Source organism: Perkinsus marinus, assembly GCF_000006405.1.
Source record: "Perkinsus marinus ATCC 50983 genomic scaffold scf_1104296928542, whole genome shotgun sequence".
NCBI lineage: Eukaryota > Perkinsozoa > Perkinsida > Perkinsidae > Perkinsus > Perkinsus marinus.
The window spans coordinates 69,786-88,790 of record NW_003216786.1 but is presented as its reverse complement, the minus strand read 5'-3'; the positions used below and the strand labels follow the sequence as shown (position 1 = coordinate 88,790).

Here is a 19,005-nt window from a genome sequence, read left to right as displayed (position 1 = left end):
GCGTCGATACTCATAAAGATACTTCTCAAATGATGCTACTCAAACGACCACCTTCGCCTATGTGCTCTTCTTCAGAAGGCATCCTACTGGCTTCTATCATAACGTTAATAAGGGATAGATCAAAAACAGACAGCATATAGAGCAGAGTTTCGTTCACATGCCATCGCTTCGAACAGCTCATTATCTGCTGCCGCGGTCTCCTCTCGAATCGCTCCTATCCCTCCTCGAACGACGAGACCGCTCACGAGATGAAGAACGAGGACGACGATAGCGGCCTTCACGGCTGCGCGAACGGTCGTCCCTGAGAGTGAATCCACAGTGAGGTACTCTCCCTCACGATATAACCATGAAGACCAGTATTACCTCCCACGACGGTCCTTAGGGCTCGAGCCTCTCCTCCTACTAGACCTGCGCTCGGACTCGGATCTCGAGCGACTACGCCTTCTGTCACCACTCCTAGACGCACTCCTACGGCGACCGGAACTACGGCCTTCCCCAACAGGGCTGTCTGATCTCTCTAGAGCCTTTTTTGGCGGGGACATTGGCTCGACGTCATCTCCATCAGGACCAGGAGAGGGAGGTGCCTTCCCATTCTTGATAGCTGCATCTTGACTCCTGGGTGACCTATCCTTCGGGCCCTCCCTATCCACCGACATCGGACTGCGCCTTCCCCTAGGGGATCTACGACGTGACAGAGACCTGTCACTCCTCCCTCCACTGCGGGATACCGATCGCCTGCCACTCCTCGACCTAGAACGCCTACCGCTTCCTGACCTAGAACGCCTCCTCTTGCGTTCCCTTGGAGATCTATCATCATCGGGCGAGCGAGATCGACGTCTAGATCCGCTTCTAGATCTGCGGGCCGCCGCCTCGGCTGCCGCCGCCTCACGGTCCGCTCTAGCTTCCTTTCTTTCGCGTTCTTTAGCCTCCTGCTCAGCCTTCTGTTTGGCCAACATCGCATCCTCTTCTTCGATCGATGGCAAACCCAGACGCTCGCGACGCTTCGTCTCAATCTCGGGGTTGCTATGGCGATTCAGGAAAGGCCGATGTAGACCACCTTTACCTAATACCAAGAACTACACCATAAGACCGCAGCACTCATAGTACCACTACCTCTTTCCTTATCCTGTTCGACCTTCCTATGGATTCTATCCCTCACCATCTCCTCGGCATCATCCCTCCTCCTCGCATCGTAACAGAATATCAATAGTCTTGGTGGTGGCCCATCCCTCGGACGCCGACGGGCCCTATCTCTATCATCGCGCCAGCTCGAATAGCCTTTCCCCTTTCCTTTACCCCAGCCACCCTTCCCCTTACCCCACCACGGGCCATCATCCCGTACAAAGCTCTGGTCACAGCCATCCACAAAGCAGAAGGTTCCAGTACGCTCCTCGATAGATCGAAGCTCGCTGCCCTTATGCCCAGTGATAAAGCCGATATACTCCTCAGGGGTCTCGACTGTAGTGACATCCTCACGACCGTCCAACTTCACATTCACCTGAACAGGGAGTGAATATTTCCCCAGAGTGTTCGTAGAGCATGTCACGAATCGATGTGGGCCGAAGGTTTATATTTCCAAAGTTGACATGATGATGATGATGATCCAAAAACCACTTTCTAGCTTGCGACACTGTACCTCTCCTTCTCTCTGATCCAATAAAAAGTTGAGGTAATCCCTGCCACGACGCCTCTCTGCCTTGGTACCGGATATGAAAGCCGTGTAACCGATATACCTGATGACTACGCCTGAACGCTATCACACAGTAATCACCATTCGTGAGCAACAAATTCTCCCGCGTCGCTCCGCCAGAAAAAGATGAATTTACCAGTAGCACCTCCTGTGAAAGCATCTTTCCCTATTTTCGATCAGGACAAGCATCGATGTTCATTTCATTAGCCCCTCCTCATTCGTCCGACTATCCATGCTTGACACTTCTTCAGGACCACGAGGATGACGCAGAGGCGATAGACTTCGACGGTTCAGCTTTTCGGTTTGATCAGGTTCTTTTCACGAGAGGGCATCTCCTCCAATCTCAGCTCCCAGAGCTCCCGTCGGCTTCGGCCACCCTCCGCATCGCCAGCTCTCGATTTAATTCTTTCTCTTCAATTCTCATTGCGTGTTTTACATCACGAACGACTCAGACTCCACTGACAGGCTAATCGATCAGGATGGCGCGCGCGATAACACCCAAAGGAGAAACAACTCTCATTGCCTTGATTTCTCCCCTATCAACGTGTCTATACCCCAACCTACTCAATTATGGCTCCACTAGCTCTCTCAAGCTTCTTCCGTGTGGCGCCGCGCCTCCCCAAAGCATAGGTGAATTGAGCCTCGGTCCTACATAGGACAAAGCTGATGACACCGGAACAGGGGCGTCGTTCACTCTACATCTTCACCGTCGTCAGGCCAAGCTTGCCTTCATGAGTATCATCCAGATTCCATCTATCACGATGATCGAGAAAGAAGCCCGGGGACTTCGACTCAATAGCCGACATCAACTATAAAAAAAATCACATCAAACTCAACGTAAACGATGTGTGCATATCCAAAAATGATCACTGCCACTCACCTTCAACTGAGCAATACGCCTCCCACGAGTAGGTCCAAGAATAATGAGTTTCTCAATTTCATCCTGTTGGCCTCTCACTCGAGGTCCCGATCCTCCAACATCCTTATCTAGCGAATAACACCAGTCCACCACTCCCTACTACTATTACTACCTTGGAAGAACATAAGAGTCTCAGTCTCCTCCTCTAAGGCATGGAGAGTCGACCTCTCTCGACCCGTGACATACCCTATGGTGTCTTGAGGCACCTGATTGTGGCTTCAACAGAGCGATGGCTAAAGCCATCGTGCCCTACATCGATCCAGCTGCAGTCCTCACGATCCTCAGGATCCAACTCGAGAGGTTCATTCTTCTTATTAAGAAGTAGGAAACAGATATAGTCACGACCAAGCTCTCTATTGCGAGCCGGACCACGAAGTTCCACATTGGAATCACCATTTTCTGAGAAACATATCGATGCAGCAGGCCACAAATACGATGAAAAAAAGGCGGAGCGAAGCAAGAGCACTATAGCCTACCTGTGTTCACAAGCTCAATGTCGCAGTCAGCAGCATTCTCCAGTTTGCGTTTAGTACTCCCTCCTCTACCCAACACCAACGCCGCTTCCTCAGACCTAACCTTGATAACAGAGAGCCCCTCAGCTTCAGGCTCCGAGGCCGCAGACAATACTGAACTAGACCTAAACCAGACCAGCATTAACAAGGACGAACCGATGGGCATCTCACCTCGACCTAGACGACGAGGACCTAGATGCCGATCTACCACTGCTACCGGGAGTACGAGAGCGAGAACGAGCCATGATACTCAAGAGGTGAGACTACGACGTTGATGCCAATGAAAAAATCATTGGAGGTCTCTCCCAACACAACCCAGCTGTGGTGGTGAATTAAGCACTGATGACAACATTGTAAAGACAAGGACGCTGGGTCCGAACAAGTATAACGTGGGGCCAGCCGTCGAGACCCCAGTACACTATGACTCTATCACTAGTATTAGATGTATATGCTGTCTCTAATGAATAGTGTTGAGCCTCGAGGTCGTTGTGATGATATGAACAATTGATATTAAGAAGGCGTCCTGACGTTAGAGCTACGGAACAGATCAGACCGGAAAACTTCAATAAATCAATGATATGCGCAGGTCAGTTTCTGCGATCAACCGGATCGTTAGAAGGACAACCATCATCTGTGATAGTGAGGAAGTCCTTGTAAGACGGGTACTTGCTCGCATTCTTCCTCAGCACGTCCGTGATAGGGCCCAAAACACGGTTGAACTCTTCTCGACCAACCGAGAGTACCTAGCGACCCAAGAATACTCCACCTATCATCTCGGCCTTCCCATACCCGACAGCCCTTCTTATCATCAGCCGCCTTGACAGTTGCCTTGCGGGGTTCACCATGCTTGAGTAGAGCTATTTCCCCAAAGTAGTCCCCAGGTTTGGTATACCTCTTGACCTGGCATAAGATACCACAACCATCGAGAATCAGCCAGTGCTCACCTCCACTTCACCTTCCTGTCCCGATATAGACGCAATGCACTCGCCACTCTCCAAAATATAAAACCTATTACCCCTCACTCCATCACCCGACAGCATCACGTCGACTTACTTGTCTCCTGAGACATCTCCTTGTTTAACGATGACCTCCCCACTGCTGAAGACTTCGGAGGTGAGCATATCCGATAACTGTGCTAGCTCATACCTACAGAGAACCACAGTGTGACACGACTCCGAGAACCATATGTTGTAATACTTGTTCAAGTCGGCCAAGATAGGGACCTTCTCCAAGAAGGACTCATATTTCTTCTTCTTCGTATTCTCACTGGTCACGACCATCAGCTGGAAGCACTCACGATCGAGACTCCTACGGACAACACGAGTGAGCCCCTCCCTCTAGAAGACTCCTCCCTTACCACAGCTTGGCATCAGACGTCGCAGTCACAGTAGCTGCCCGTGGCGCGTTATACATCAGCGCTAGTTCACCAAAGGAAGCCCCTGGCCCGCACTCCATTACCTAGGGGGAAAACTGACTAAAAAGATGCTGAACAGTAGACAAAGACCACCTTCAAAGGCTCCTTATTGCCTCGCTTAACGAAGATATCAAATGTGCCTCGTTCCACTATATAGAAGGCATCACCAAAATCGCCCTAAACAGCTATGGACCGCGCCGACACCTGTTTCCCACCAACCTGTCGGATAATGCTCTCTCCTTGATTAACGTCCTTCCTACGCATTGCCAGTGCAATCTTCTCCAAATCAGAGTCGCGCATGTGACCAAATAGGATCTACCATACGTCTCGTCCCAACCAACAATCTCCAATCAACCTTACCTTTCGGCTGTCACCCTGGTCCGAGGACAACATGCTCTTGATAGTACTGATCTCCTCGGGTGTCTTGGGATACACAGGAGCCTGGTAGGTGTCCATCCGTTCGACCGTATAGGCCTCCGCCGATACTCCAGGTCGACGACCAGCCGATTTCTGCTCCGTAATTTTCTGTTCTTCTGCCTAAAATTCACTACCTTCATACCATACCAAGACGAACTACCTCTTCATCGTCATAATCATCAGCCAATCCCTTCCCAGAAGGAGAAGAGTCGCGTTCACTTATCGGACTACCAACGTCAATGGTCACCGGTGCTGGCGGCAACGAAGTCCCAGCAGTTGCCACTACTGTATCGGAGAACGTCGACAATACGCCTACCTGCAATGGGATGAGTCGCCAAACCAGGAGGCTGTAGTACATGTTGGCTGCCGTCGGCTGGAAGAGGGGTACCAACCTCTGAATCGGCGGCCTTATTTTTGCTGCAGAAGTGATTGCCCATGGAAAATAACTACATGCCTACCGTATCGACTTACAGTGCTCCATGGGCTCCTAGACGACCAGAGTTCGTAGAGGAACTCTCCCCCCAACACAAAGTCTCGATCAATGCCATAGTACAATGTCGAAACATTCAATGATATCCACAATAACGTTATCGTTGGGACTTAGTAGCAGGAGCACGAGCCTTCACCACTATCTCAGAGGCCCCACTCTCTTGTGCTATCCGAGAGATCGAGTGCCGTTCCAGCAAAGCCTTGGCTCGCTCGGAGACCAATGGATTCGATTTCGCTGGCAGATTGGGAGGAGGTGCCGCCGATAGCCGAGAAGGAGCCTTCACATGCCGCCATCGACAGCTACTTCCTGCCCGGCAACTACCGTGCCAGAAGAACCTGAGGGAACATCTATAGTACCCCGCGCCATGAAACCTCAACGACCCACTTGCAGACATCAGGTGGCGGTCCATCGACGCCCTCTTCAACGGCAGGCTGCTGTGTGTCGGGCAACTCGTGGGAGAAGCGGCATGAGATTCCATTACGGCAATTACCGTGAAGGTAGTACGTACATATAATGCTCTTAGGATCATGTCGGAACGGGCAGGAGGTGCCGTTACGGCACATACCTAACAACAACGGAGTTGCCTTAGTCCGACAACTTAACATCGTTTCTGACCTCGTGCGAAGAAGTGACACGCCGAAATCTCTTCGTGTGCTGTCACCGTGTGGTCATCGGGAGGGGACGGTTGTGAAGGCGCTGCTGGATCCCTCTGGCATTGAGAGGAGCCTTCGTCGGCATCCGTCTCTACCGCACCTTCTCCATCTTCCACAAATAAGGCGCCGATGGGATCTAACAGTAGTGGAGCTAACCCTCGTCAACAATCCCATCATCAACACAATCAGCGAGCCTTTGTACCGCGACAGAGTGGTTCAAAGGTCCTGAGTCGCCCTTGGACGTACTACCAGGTACTGCATTGCTGTCACAGCTGCTTCTTCTCGTGCTTTCTTCTCCGGTGAGATCAGCTCGGTACTGACAGGGTCCGAAGAACGCTTCATTGAGGAGACAGCGATGAACTAGACTAACGGGAGACAAGGGCCCTGCCTGGTCCAACATAGTATTCTCCATAGACTTGTCTGAGTCCTGCTAGGGTAAACCATGGGATTCAACGACCAGTGCGATGAACATCATCAACACTTTCGTAGAAACTATCAATAGTGACTTCTACAAGGAACAGTACTGAAAGGTCATTTGTAGGTAGGTAAGCAATAGGAGTATCCACTGTATACTCCTATTGCTTGCCTGTATACTATACAACCCCAGTTTCGACGTTGCAAGATTTGCGCCACGAAATAACGCGCGCGCCCGCCGATGAATGAGTGAACATTGTAAATTACGTAAGGTCATATGCTTTGTGGGTAGACTTGTACGTCACATGGACTAGCGTCCTAGAAATGATCTATATTGCATCGTATCACGCAGTACTATAGCTTTGGCTTTACGTTTAAGTACTACCACTCCTTGAGCAATTCGTGTTACAACATCGGCTCACTAATGCGACTCTGTCATTCACTGGCGCCACTACTTCTTCTCTTACCACCAAGTGGAACGACGATTGTTCCCGTCGAGGACTCCTCTATAGCCGTGGTCTCGTTGAGGACCAACCATCGGCCAGGAACGGGGGATCATCATGAATCCGACCTATTCGTGGTTACACGGTGGGGTCTGGCAGAGCCCAATGGACCACCTCAGTCTGATGGGTTGGTCAATGCCACTTGGATGGACACGCAAGTAAACAGGCTCGAGGTCTTCTCCTATTCCACAGTGTAGACCTTTAGGAAACGACAGGAACTGGACGTCTACTCATTGATACTAGCTATCATCAAGGAGCAACGGATCGGGATTACTTCTATGCCATGGGCCTCGCTGAAGGGTTGGTGATAACGTAGAGCTTAGGTGGGTGAAGGGAAAACTTAGGTATCTCACTTCTCGACGGGTGATACAGCATATGTACAATTTGATGTGGTCCAAGCCACGGAGGGATCCCAGGGTTTACACTTTTTTGAATTCGCAGTACATATTCATGCGAGAGCAGGTGAGGCACCGTCCATTGGTGGTAACTGGTGTTGTTAACTGCAGCTTTCTCAGGCCTCTGAGAAGCAATCAGATGATCCCTTCTGGTTTAATGTATGGATGCAGTTGGCTAGGTTGGATGGCATGATGGAAGGTCTAGTGCTTCGACAGGAGCATGCTATACGAGACAAGGAACCTGGCTATGAGTAATCAAGACTCTGCAAGGGAAGACGGCCACTGATATGACAGGTCATGGGCCTATATGCCGGTTACTTTTTTATCGCTCTATGAGCTCAATTCCAACTCGGAGATAGGGGAGATCGAGTCCGCTGTGACTACCACAGAGGTACCCGAGCAGGACCCGCTGAGGATCTCGAGACACCCTATGGCTGAGGAGACTAAATGCAGTGCATTAATTAAACTAACGCACGACGATCTTATCGTAATGCAAACAGGTTAACCATGCATGGATTAGTGGTGATAGTAGTGGTAGGTATCACACAACACGTGGACTACCTATACGGAGATGCTACGGGTCTACAAGTCATTCTCCTTCCCTCACATACAGCATTCCTCTATCAGAAGTCAACAGCTCTCTATGAGCAGCTACCCGGGGTACATCAGTTCAACGGACGACTGGGTTATTGTAATAGGAGTCTCTACTATCCCTTCCCGCTACTCGTTCGTGCTCAGACCCATGACACTCAGCTGGCTATAACAGAGACGACAACTGAGTCGATGTCCGTGAAGCTCCTAGTAGATAAAGTCCGACCATTGAGTGTGACTACTGTCATTCGGAGTGTTGTTGCTACCCTCATGGCTACCGGTGGTCGAGATTGGTAGGCGGGTGAACAATGTCGGGAGGGTGTGGTACTATCATCGTCCTCCTCAGGTACAGTACATTCTCGCGTCACAATAGTGGTACGTATAATAACCAATGGATGGTGGTGGATTTCAAGCCATTCCGTCGATGGAACCACAAGGGTAGAGTGGGGCCGATGGCAAGTGGTACCTTCTGGCTCATCGAGCAAATGCCTGGTCTTATCGTGGCCAAGACATGACAGCTAAGCTCGAAATAACGGGTATTGGGCTAGTTACAATAGGCCCTACTTCAAGGACATACAGGATGTAATAATAGAGGCACTTCTTTGAGTACTTAGACTTCACTCAAGGCTGGTGGTTACACGCGAGCGGCAGCAAAACATGGCCAATGGTACAAGTACAACGATTGTCCTAGGGCTAGACTATTCCGAGAATGGCAAGGGATGGTTAATGATACTGATAGTATGATGAGGATTATGACCTCTAATTACTGGAAGACCGACCCTCTCTCTGAGAACTGTCCCAAGAACGCTATCGCTGGCAGGTAGGTGGCTAGTGAGGGGGACTTGGGTAATCTGTGCATGACCAGCTCGTCAGGTATGATATACCATATGAGCCTCGGAATGATAGTGACTACCAAGCATGTGGTCCAGTGAAGGCATATGGATGTATTGACTGCAAGGTCACTAGTTCCTCTCTACTCTTAGAGGATAGGGTCCTCATGGTCAGCGCTCCTGCCTTTGGTCAAGGGACTGACCCCTTCCAATGGAGCAAGTATATCGGAAAGCCTGTTGCCCACTGGGGCATGCCAGACCGCTGGCAATTTCCCTGGCTTGTGTATTCGGGTAATCAAGCCGCTGGGCTCGAGTATAGCATAGGGAAGACTGCTGCTAGCCCTGAAGAGGTATTGGCGAGTGATGACAATCCTATAGGAATGTGAGAGAAGTTTTTTCAAGATCTGATAATATTACAATTCTGGAATATGAACCGCAAGCTTTTGCTCGCTTCGAGCATACACCGGTATTCCGTCAGTGAGCTACCATAATGTGGTACGCGGCATAACAGTATTGATAGAGGAAACGTTGAACTGTCTCGTAGACTACTGCTTGTATAGCAGTCAATTGATTGGCTTCTCCTCATTGTGACTAGTAGTAGTGTTGCCTCTCCGTGATATCCCTCCTGTGGAGCTCTATTAACTACAGCATTGAGTGATAGTGAGGTTGACATTTAATGAATTGGGAATGGGTGCATGTATTAGCATTCTAGTTTTGTTGTTCCTTACTACGAACTGGAAGCACACCGGCATTGCTCCTCTGGGACGCCGATAGTGCGCTGCCGGCATTACAAGCTGTTGGAATTGGCCCTTTTAGCAGACACATGCCGTGATATCAATGAGATCCCTGCTGAGCTTCTCAACTCCATATGGACGTACCTGAGTAAGCCTCGGCTTCCCATGGGTCTTCGACTGAAGACGTACGCTTCGGACGCGTATGGCGTTTGGGCCTTTGGAGGTTTGCTTCATCTCAAAGGCGAGGGCAAGATGTCGTTGGTCGGACGCTGTAATAGCAGTGTGGTGACGGTTAACTCTACAAATTTACAGCTCTCGAGAGTCCTATGCGATTTTGGGTATTTTGGACCGGTCACGAGTCAGACATTGACAACTTCTATTGGCGTCTGCACGGACGGCAAAGGAATTGCTTTCTTCAACTCCGCAGAGGCTATTTATTGGACTAATGGACTGGGCGATTCTGGTATTGTTCCAGTGACTTTGTCGTCGTCGTTGAACGGAAGGTCATCGCAAGCGTGCTTTTCGACTCGGAAACGGCGTTGGGGGTGCTTACGGTATTCCCAGGGGTTTCTATTTGCTATTGACGAGGGATCTGCCTCGGGAGGTGTAGGTGATACTATCTTCAGAATCAACAGTTATACGGGCGAATGTGACGAGATATTGCAGACTCGTTGGCGAGTGTGGTCTTTCGACGTCTACCAGTCCCCGAAATCTGGCCGTCGGCTCAGAGTAGTATATAGTTGTTTGTATCAGGATGATGGTGTCTGTGTGCGGACCCTGACGCCTGGTAGGGGCCAAGGAAGGGCTCGCATGCTACCCGTGAAATGTGTAATGGAATGTCGGTTGTTTTCTGAAGGACACCTTGCTTGTTTGGGAGGTAACTATGGCCGTACTATATCCGTAGCAGATCTCTGCACTGGAGAGGTACTATGCTCATGCGATCTGGGAATCTGGCGAGGGGTGTTGTCCATTGAAGTGGACGAGGTGTGGTATGGCAGAATATATGTCGTGAGATCGTGGGGCTCTGATGTGGACGGTGAGAAGCACTTGAAGCGCGACTTGCTCCAGCTCCAAATGGACTACCGCTGACTGGTTTCATCACGGCAGTGAGCTCATATAATAGAAGTTCTGCAACGACCTATATCATACTATCATCTCTTCGGTGTTCCTATCGAGCATCCGGCCAGGCGCTAGAGAGCATTACTTTCGTTTTGTCCATTGGGGTTTTTTGTTGATACTACCTATGAGGAAGTGTCGTTCAGTGGCTTTAGGCAATGTGCACTTCAGCAGAGCGGACCTCGTCCAGTGAGGTCGATGTGATCCTCGATGCAGTGCTCAAGAATGAGGTTACTAGGTCGGTGCAGAAGACTGGTCGTAGATGGTCACCAGTGATGGAGAAAGCGGTAGGTGTCAGTGGGCCGCTCGGTGTCGAGTTTGACTTGCTCAGATTCTGGCACTCATCTGTACGGTCTGCTTCTTCATCCGTCTATTTGCTGTTATCCGGTGAGTGTGTCCGAGAAGACTCGCTCGGTGTATTCATTCGTAGTTACGAATCCGTCATTCACGAGTTCGATCCTTACTTCAATTACCGTACTACTGAGTACCTTAGCCGTGAAGGGTTTTATGAGTTTTGGAATTGGTTCGATAACGGCAGCTGGTGAGGCTGCTGTCCACTGCCACCCCTGCCGTTGCCATTTTCCATAAAGGTACCCGCTGGGCCGTGTGATTGGTCAGACACTATACCCGGGCCTGATGACCACATCTGCGGTGTTTCACGGGGTGAGGCTGTCGACATGCCCATAGAAATTTACGCGTTCCACTTGCCAGGTTCTCAACTTTTTCGGTATATGCGTGAACGTACGTAACGTGTGCGTGTTCATGGCTCCTGTTTTCTCGGCATTCACGGCTATCGCTGCCTACCTGTTAACCAAGGAGGTCACTGGTAGGCTACCCAGGGCCGTCGATGCTGTTTGTCAGCAGTGCGGCCCCTTCCAGGACGTCCAGAGGCAGGACTATTCAGCGCCCTGTTCCTGGGTATCTGTCCGTCGTATCTGTCCCGTTCCGTGGCGGGATCGTACGATAACGAGGCGGTGGCTATCTTTGCTCTGACTAACACATTCTACGTGAGCTCTCCTTGGTGTGGTAGTGGGGACTTGGCCATTCCATCACGTTTTTGTGAAAGCTGTCAATACTGGGAGCATGCTGTGGTCGATGTTCGCGGCAGTTGCGTAAGCTGGGATGATCATGAGTTTGCTATATGCTACTTGCCGCAGTACTTTTATATGGTAGCCTCTTGGGGAGGGTATGTGTTTATCACCAACACTGTATCCATTTACATCTTCGCACTCTTGGTCCTCGGCAAATTCAACAAGAGGCATTATGTCGCGTAAGGATGGGAAAGATAATAGTCAACTCTAGTGCAATCGGCAATTTCGCGATTTCCATGTGTTGGCAATAGGAGTGTTAAAACTGCGTCTTCATGGTTGCCGTTATGAAGTCGTATTGGCACGATCAGGTACACCGTGTTTTATATAATTGGCACGATGTTTTGTCTGAACATTCCCTTCGTGAACTTCCAAGCTGTCACTTCCAGCGAGCACATGGCCTCCCACGGCATGTTCCTCATCAGCTCAGTGTACTGTCCCCCTTGCTACTGCCTTCCCCTAGGCCGTACTGGTACTCAGGTACATGCTAGTAGGATATCTCAGGAATATACTGCCAGAGGGAGCCTTTGCTGTAGTCTCAGCTCCTCTTGGTGTCTGCCATATAGACCACCTTTATCGTGCTGTTAGGTGATGGGCAAGCTGATGGTGGCAGCTACGGCTTTTGGCTTTTTGGGGCTCTTCATTTACCTAACCTTGACTGGGAGTAAGTCATTTGTTCTCTACTACTTGAATTGTACGTGTATACCCTCAGAGACTGCCTGGTCTGGTAGGAGTATGACTCTGTTGGATCCCACATATGCGTCGAAGTAAACGGTTACTGCTACCATCACAACATGGGGAGTAGTTTGGGTGTAGGTATATTCCTATTATAGCCTCAGTATCGGAACATCAACCAACGTCCTGGTCAAACTATATTATGGATCTTCATTATTTGCCATTCTTGGCCCCCATTGGCATGTACGGCAACAACACCAACTATAGTGTCTGGTTATTATAGTTCTTTGTTGCAAGGTACTACTGCATGAGACGTTTGTCTGATGGTTCCCTCTTCCTGGGTGTATACGGCATCCTAGCAGTCTACTTCTCGGGTGTCATGATCCGTCTCCTACTGGTGAGTTACTAATACCATCCTTCTGATACTTCCTAGCCCATTCGCTGTTCCCCAGGTTCTAGCCCCAGCAGCATCATGCCTCGCTGGTGTTGGCGCCTCGGTCGTGGCCTCCTCAGTGATGCCGTACTACGTGACCGATCCCTGCTTCATCTGAACTTCATCTTACAGGTACCTACGTGCATTCAATGATCATGTCGATGGTCCGAAGGCTAAGAAAGGAAGCAAGCTACCCTATGTGAGGAAGGTCACCGACTGCCGTAATGTTTTTATCCCATCTCAGATGCCCCGGTTCTTAGCTCTGGCGATTTTGGGGGTCCTCGGTTATCAATGTACCAACTACATCAAGCACTGTGTGTTCACCTCCTCCATGGCCTACAGCTCTCCAAGCATTGTTATGTCATGTGAGTCTACAGGTGTTGGTCCATGCTCTACAGTGCTAATGTATCAGATCAACTACGTGATGGTAGTCGTTTGATCCAGGATGACTTCAGAGAGGCTTACTATTGGTTACGCATGAATACCCCACAGGACAGCAAGATCCTTAGTTGGTGGGATTATGGATATCAGATTACCGTTATGGGCAATCGTACAGTAGGTCTTAACGTTGTGGATCTGCAATAGTAGGGTCGACCCTTGCAGGTATTGGTTGACAACAATACATGGAACAACACGCATATCGCCACTGTTGGCCTGGTATTGGCCTCGACTGAGGAGAACGCCGTGCCCATCCTCAGACGTCTTGATGTGGATTATGTCTTGGTACGACGATAACAACTGTTGCCTGGTCTTATTTTCGAGCCTAGGTGCTCTATGGTGGAGTTTCCCAATACTCGGGTGATGACATCAACAAGTTCCTTTGGCCGATTCGCATCGGTGCCGGGGTCTATCCCAACCTAATCCAAGAGTCAGACTTCATCGGGCCTCAAGGGTAGCTAGGCATGTTAAGTGGTTGTATGCATTCCCCTCATCTTCGTAGGTACCGGGTAGATCAAGCAGCAACTCCTAGAATGAGGAACTCGGTTATGTACAAGTTGTGTTATCATCGTGCTGCTGAGGTCTCGAGGGGTTATGACTCTGTTAGACAACAACAGATAGGTACTAGTTAGTGGATGCCGTCTTGAGATCAATGCTGATGATGTTCTCAGGCGTTCCCAATGTCAAGCCGAAGTACTTTGACGAGGTCTTCACATCAGAGAATTGGATCGTTCGTATATACAAGGTGAAGGAGCCTGCCAATAGAGGCGCTAAGGCCAAGACAAAGCGCAGTGTTGACCGCAAACATGAGTCGAGATTTGCTGACGATATGGATACTCTATTGTGAATGAGTACATCCAAAGATGTTCTATGTAGATGAGTAATGAACATAGAACAGCATATAGCCTTTAGTTGTTGTGATCGGCTATTACTTTTTTCTCGCTGGAAGTCCACCGAGCTTTTGTGTTAGTAAGAGTCAGTGGTGTTGAATAACACCGTGGTATTGTATTTGCCACTTGCAGATGGATATCTCTAACCTCTAAAGCAGTGGAGAGTCTTGCGAGAGCTCCTCTCGAAACCTTAATTGTACCACAGCGCAACATGATGATTCTGATCTGTTGAGAGGGCGAGCGCTTGAATTAGCGAATTAGGCCAAAATCGATCAAAATGGCGCAGCGCGATCGGCTCTCTACATGGAGAACTGATTTTACGCAACTCCCCTTCCTACTCAGTTGAGGTAATACGCGGGTCTTTAAGGGCGTCTCTGTTCACTCTCAGCTCTCGCGGTGTGTGTAGATGGGGTGTTGTTGTTGTCGGCGTTGACCGTCTCTCGTTGGAATCTACGTCTTCTGAGCCTCGTCGGACTGTTGTTCCCTCAGCATGGCATCTCCCAAGAGCGCCCAGAAAGGTTACGAGGAGGTTCCCGTCGAGGAGCCCCTCCATCACATCCGTATCACTCTCACCTCCAGGAACGTTAAGGCTTTGGAGAAGGGTAATGCTAGGGTTCGCCCTCCACCGTAGTGCTGCTATTGCAACTGCCATTTAGTGTGCTCCGAGTTGATGGCTGGTGCCCACGAGAACGAGCTTACTGTTGCTGGTCCCGTCCGCATGCCCACTAAGGTCCTCAAGATCACCACTCGTAAGTCCCCTAATGGAGAGGGTACTAACACGTGGGACAGGTAATGATCTTACTGGGTACAAGATGAACTCGCCAACACACCTTCATGTCAGATTCGAGATGCGTATCCACAAGCGTTTCATCGATCTCCAGGCCACCCCTAAGGTTGTGAAGGACATCACTTCCATCTTCATTGAGCCCGGTGTAGATGTTGAGGTCACCATTGCTCAGAGCTAAGCAGTGTTTTCGTTACCATTGCGGTGCCACCAAAAGCCTGTGATGTGTGGTTTCGTCTCAAGAAGGAGAGCCGCCATCACCCGCCACTGTTTGGAAGGGTATAACCGTTGCGGTGAAGTGTAATGTATTTGTTGTGTTGTATTATGTCTTATATAGCGGGAGAGCAACAGTAGTGGTGGTCATAATTCGTGATGACTGGGGACATTATAGCAGGGTCACAGGCTAAAATCCATAGTCTGGAGCACCCACGGAACACCTGGCTGAACGGTCGTCTTGGCCTCGTTGAGGAGGTAGGTCCTCCATGCGATGTAGCGATGGTACGGTAGGGATGTAGGTGCAGGAAGACGGCTTCGTTGTGTTCACTCTCAAGGAGCTGCATCCTCATCGAGGTGCTATAATACCATGCTCACTGACGTTATTGAGCTCACGAAATCAGGTAGCCTCCCGGAAGCCGAACCGCAACGTATTCGACTGCACTCTCGGAATTTGGAACCCTTCGCTGGTCCACAAACGGAGTTGGCGATGGAGGGCGATTTGGAAATCCATCAAGGTATGATCCGCCGCTATTGCTAGTACTGAGGTGTCGGGTCTATCTAAGGATGCAAGGCGCGGATCACTGGTCTGGTGAAACACAGCGGATTCAATGGCGTAGAATGTATAGTGGATAAGTGGCATATGGACAAGGAAAGGTACACTACTAGTCGAGTACCCCATGGGGCCGACAATAGATTGGAGCCCCTCTCATCTACTACTTCAATTGGTCAGGTGGATAGTACGTCTGCAAGGGTCTCCTGACAAGCGAGTACTTGTACGTGAGCGCAATCTACAGCTTGTGGACGGTCTCAAGAACGAAGACAAAGTTGCCAGCGAGTAATCCAACTCACTGCTGCTTTCCATATACCATCACTCGTGCCTCCCACAGGGTCCTGAAACCCCAGTTCTGGAAAGATGCAGTGCCAGACCCATCTGATCCACGTTCTCTTATCGGTCGCTACGTTAAAAGGACCTTTAGTGGTACTCCCGTGTATGGGAAGATCCTCCGATGGTAGTGTGGGCGCGCTGGTGATTACAGTATACCTCATTATAGGTATGGCCCTCGTCTGGGTTTCTTCATCCGATATGAAGACGGCGAAAGCGAGCACTGCTCGGTCAGTGCTGTGAGACGCATCATCATCCGGAGTCAAACTCCGGATATCTCTCTGCAAGACCGACGGCTGGCTGATCGGAAAATTGGAGAATACCCATCGAGGTGGCGACATTGTCGTACACGATCTGATTTACGACTGTGCCGTTGTTACTCAGTCCGTCATCAAGCTCATCATCAGAATCAGGAGAGGGACACTCTAGTACGGCACGGAAACGACGGTTGAGGTCGCCTCCCATAGCGAGGCCTAAGTGGGGGTAGCCCCTATCGCCTCTGTAGAGCTCTATCTCAGTGGTGTAGTGCTGCGAAAGCTCTCGACAACTGAGCGTGTCCCTAGAGCTGGGCAATGGGTGGACCGTGACGACCTCCCAGCCAAGTACAGAACTGTTCTTGATCAAAGTTGATGTCATCTCCGCTCAGGTCCGTGTATGACTTGGTCAGTGATGGGCCGATCGATAGACCCTTGTTGTTGTATAATCCACTGTTCATTAAACATAATGGTGGGGCTCAGGACAAGCACGGCAGGTAGCGCTCGCCCCGGGTGTGCGATCAGCAACAATAACATTTGCGGTACTTCAGATGGGTACGCAGTATCAAACGAGTGTTGCAGACTCGAAAACGTTATATCGTGCCAGACTGTAAGGAATCTCTATGGGACTCCTGTGCATGGGCGGACAGTGTGTCCAGTCCTGTCACCATCCCTGATGTAGACAAGACGCACCGTCGTCGAGGTGTTATCACCTATACAGGTCCTCGTTACTAACATACACTCTAAACGCTACCTCCATGATTTGGTTTCTATTGATAATTATCTACAACAACAAGTGGAGCTCAAAGACAAGCCTCTAGAGGAAATAGCCGACAGTGAGCTCCCTGTAGGACGACAGGCTCATCTCCCTCTCCTCACCATCCATCCCAGGTCGTAGATTTGTGCTCTAAACGTTGCGCCAGACTTGTCGGAAGAGCACTCACATTATGGCCAGGGGAATGCTGTATGGATCCCTATACTCTAAAGGCCGCCCTCCTCCGTTGTGGTATGATGCGGGATGCCCTTGTGGCGGTGAGGCCCTTCTGTTAGCCCCAGTTGAAGACCCTACTCAGTTAGGTCCTCTCTGGTAGTGTCCCTACAGCGTTTGTCCTGGCTCGTCCGGCATGCCATCATGTACCATATCGTGTGAAATCGGAAGATATCCACATCGAAGATGTAAGGACCGTCTCTCACAGCTTTTCCTATAGGGCCGCTGCTTCTACCAGGACATGCCCGAATTGAACGTCGTCGTCGAGTCGCCCGCCATCAAGTTCATGAACTCGCCACAGAACAAGGGTGCTAGAACTGCAGAGGGTGTGTCCATCGCTGGGATGTACGGCGCTGATGTTGCGGGAGAGGCAGTCACATATAAGTTGCCAGATGTGAAGGGTGTCGAGAGCAAGCTGATAACGATTACATGCTCAATTGTGACCGGGAGGGCTGCAGTAAGAGTTGGCATGTATACTGCCTCCCCGACCCTCTGCCGAAATCCATCCTAAAGAGGCCGGAGTTCATGTCTAGAAATTGGTAAGCAATTGGTGTCGACGTGCTTCCCTCAGTTGTTCATGATGGTGTCCTGAGGTACTGTCCAGCTTGTCTGGAGGCTCCTGGGCTCATCAAGCCGCAGGAAGCTGATGAGATGAGAGCATTCGTGGCCTCGTTAGTGGAGAACTCTGTGGATGAATCGGGCAAGTTTTGGTATGGCCACAGGATATGTTATTTCTCGGTGATAGTGATTCCCGGCATGAACCTAGCGAGCTCAGAACTGGATGATGATGCTGTGGATTCCGACATTGCTCAGTCGGACATGTCCGAGAACGCCCCTTTGATGGGTTCTGCCATGAACATCAAGCCTGGTGACGAGGTGATCCATACCCGTCGCCGTTATAGTCGAGACCTTCCTTTGCGTAGTTGTCTCTGGGCTTCTGTTTCGTCAACGCCGTTGCATACGCCATTAAGGTGGCGCAAGCGGCGGCGGTCCACGAGGGCCGTAGAATTAAATTTGCGATACTAGACGTCGACGTAAGATGACGATCTGGATAGGAGGCCGATTGTTGAAGGCTGCCACGTTAGGTCCATCATGGTAACGGTAACGAGTCTGCTTTCTATCGAGATGCGGACGTCTTGCACATGTCAATCCATCGATGGGGTAAATCCCGAGATGGTGGTATCATCATGCCGGGCACGGGGGCCCATACGGACCTTGGTGAGTGATAAACGATAACATCTCTCGAAGATTGGAAACAGGTCGGCAAGCATCTGGTGCCCGTGGGATGAACCTCAATTTCGAAATGCGAGAAGGCGATGGTGATAGGGAATACACTGATGTGGTGACCCAGATCACTCGCCCGGTCCTGGAGCAATGGAAGCCCGATATATTAGTAGGGTCCAGGTCTGCAAGGAGACTTTTGAACCTTCGTCGTGGCTCAGTTGTTGCTATGTGGTTTCGATGCGCTCGACCATTCACAGTCACAATTCAAGTTCCAGGGGCCGGGGATGGACTGTCGCTTGTCACCCGATTGGTGAGTAGACCTTCCTACAATGGCGAGACGTTCCACTATCATCAGGTATGGATGGTTGTATCCATATGTGGCCTCCTGCCTCGACCACGGTAAAGTAATATGCTGCGCGGAAGGAGGGTGAGTTCCCCATGCCCAGTAGCCTCC

At 50.3% G+C, this 19,005-nt stretch overlaps 7 protein-coding genes across 7 annotated transcripts; 4 read left to right on the top strand and 3 right to left on the bottom strand.

The window, feature by feature from the left end:
• Positions 1-119: 119 nt before the first annotated feature.
• On the bottom strand, positions 120-3,366 carry Pmar_PMAR026736 (hypothetical protein; the record flags this gene model as incomplete). Its single annotated transcript, XM_002788304.1, has 12 exons — positions 120-301; positions 364-468; positions 890-1,063; positions 1,114-1,498; positions 1,637-1,733; positions 2,255-2,338; positions 2,390-2,499; positions 2,571-2,677; positions 2,722-2,815; positions 2,863-3,008; positions 3,086-3,246; positions 3,293-3,366. 12 exons carry the CDS (start codon positions 3,364-3,366, stop codon positions 120-122), a joined length of 1,719 nt encoding a protein of 572 aa, XP_002788350.1.
• Positions 3,367-3,708: 342 nt separating this feature from the next.
• Pmar_PMAR026735 (cAMP-dependent protein kinase regulatory subunit, putative) lies at positions 3,709-5,389 on the bottom strand (the record flags this gene model as incomplete). The annotated part of the gene is made up of 11 exons (XM_002788303.1): positions 3,709-3,864; positions 3,911-4,021; positions 4,066-4,129; positions 4,175-4,267; positions 4,319-4,429; positions 4,479-4,560; positions 4,613-4,712; positions 4,755-4,850; positions 4,896-5,072; positions 5,113-5,268; positions 5,309-5,389. 11 exons carry the CDS (start codon positions 5,387-5,389, stop codon positions 3,709-3,711), a joined length of 1,227 nt encoding a protein of 408 aa, XP_002788349.1.
• Positions 5,390-5,539: 150 nt separating this feature from the next.
• Positions 5,540-6,005, bottom strand: Pmar_PMAR026734 (Cleavage and polyadenylation specificity factor 30 kDa subunit, putative; the record flags this gene model as incomplete). Its single annotated transcript, XM_002788302.1, has 2 exons — positions 5,540-5,777; positions 5,827-6,005. 2 exons carry the CDS (start codon positions 6,003-6,005, stop codon positions 5,540-5,542), a joined length of 417 nt encoding a protein of 138 aa, XP_002788348.1.
• A 1,709-nt stretch (positions 6,006-7,714) lies between these two features.
• On the top strand, positions 7,715-9,214 carry Pmar_PMAR026733 (conserved hypothetical protein; the record flags this gene model as incomplete). Its single annotated transcript, XM_002788301.1, has 6 exons — positions 7,715-7,894; positions 7,946-8,107; positions 8,161-8,291; positions 8,345-8,498; positions 8,613-8,818; positions 8,872-9,214. 6 exons carry the CDS (start codon positions 7,715-7,717, stop codon positions 9,212-9,214), a joined length of 1,176 nt encoding a protein of 391 aa, XP_002788347.1.
• A 1,622-nt stretch (positions 9,215-10,836) lies between these two features.
• On the top strand, positions 10,837-14,159 carry Pmar_PMAR026732 (Stt3 protein, putative; the record flags this gene model as incomplete). The annotated part of the gene is made up of 18 exons (XM_002788300.1): positions 10,837-10,965; positions 11,010-11,065; positions 11,109-11,219; positions 11,269-11,341; positions 11,390-11,504; positions 11,558-11,699; positions 11,787-11,948; positions 12,078-12,238; positions 12,380-12,533; positions 12,583-12,684; positions 12,739-12,838; positions 12,894-12,961; positions 13,007-13,239; positions 13,287-13,429; positions 13,478-13,597; positions 13,642-13,766; positions 13,815-13,933; positions 13,984-14,159. 18 exons carry the CDS (start codon positions 10,837-10,839, stop codon positions 14,157-14,159), a joined length of 2,289 nt encoding a protein of 762 aa, XP_002788346.1.
• Positions 14,160-14,692: 533 nt separating this feature from the next.
• Pmar_PMAR026731 (ribosomal protein S20, putative) lies at positions 14,693-15,167 on the top strand (the record flags this gene model as incomplete). The annotated part of the gene is made up of 3 exons (XM_002788299.1): positions 14,693-14,804; positions 14,859-14,991; positions 15,044-15,167. The coding sequence occupies 3 exons, from the start codon at positions 14,693-14,695 to the stop codon at positions 15,165-15,167; spliced, it is 369 nt and encodes a 122-aa protein (XP_002788345.1).
• A 191-nt stretch (positions 15,168-15,358) lies between these two features.
• On the top strand, positions 15,359-18,865 carry Pmar_PMAR026730 (hypothetical protein; the record flags this gene model as incomplete). Its single annotated transcript, XM_002788298.1, has 15 exons — positions 15,359-15,457; positions 15,502-15,556; positions 15,604-15,717; positions 15,766-15,856; positions 15,933-16,037; positions 16,090-16,212; positions 16,255-16,416; positions 16,891-17,017; positions 17,061-17,175; positions 17,295-17,371; positions 17,417-17,485; positions 18,251-18,361; positions 18,413-18,545; positions 18,587-18,720; positions 18,770-18,865. The coding sequence occupies 15 exons, from the start codon at positions 15,359-15,361 to the stop codon at positions 18,863-18,865; spliced, it is 1,611 nt and encodes a 536-aa protein (XP_002788344.1).
• Between the last annotated feature and the right edge of the window lie 140 nt (positions 18,866-19,005).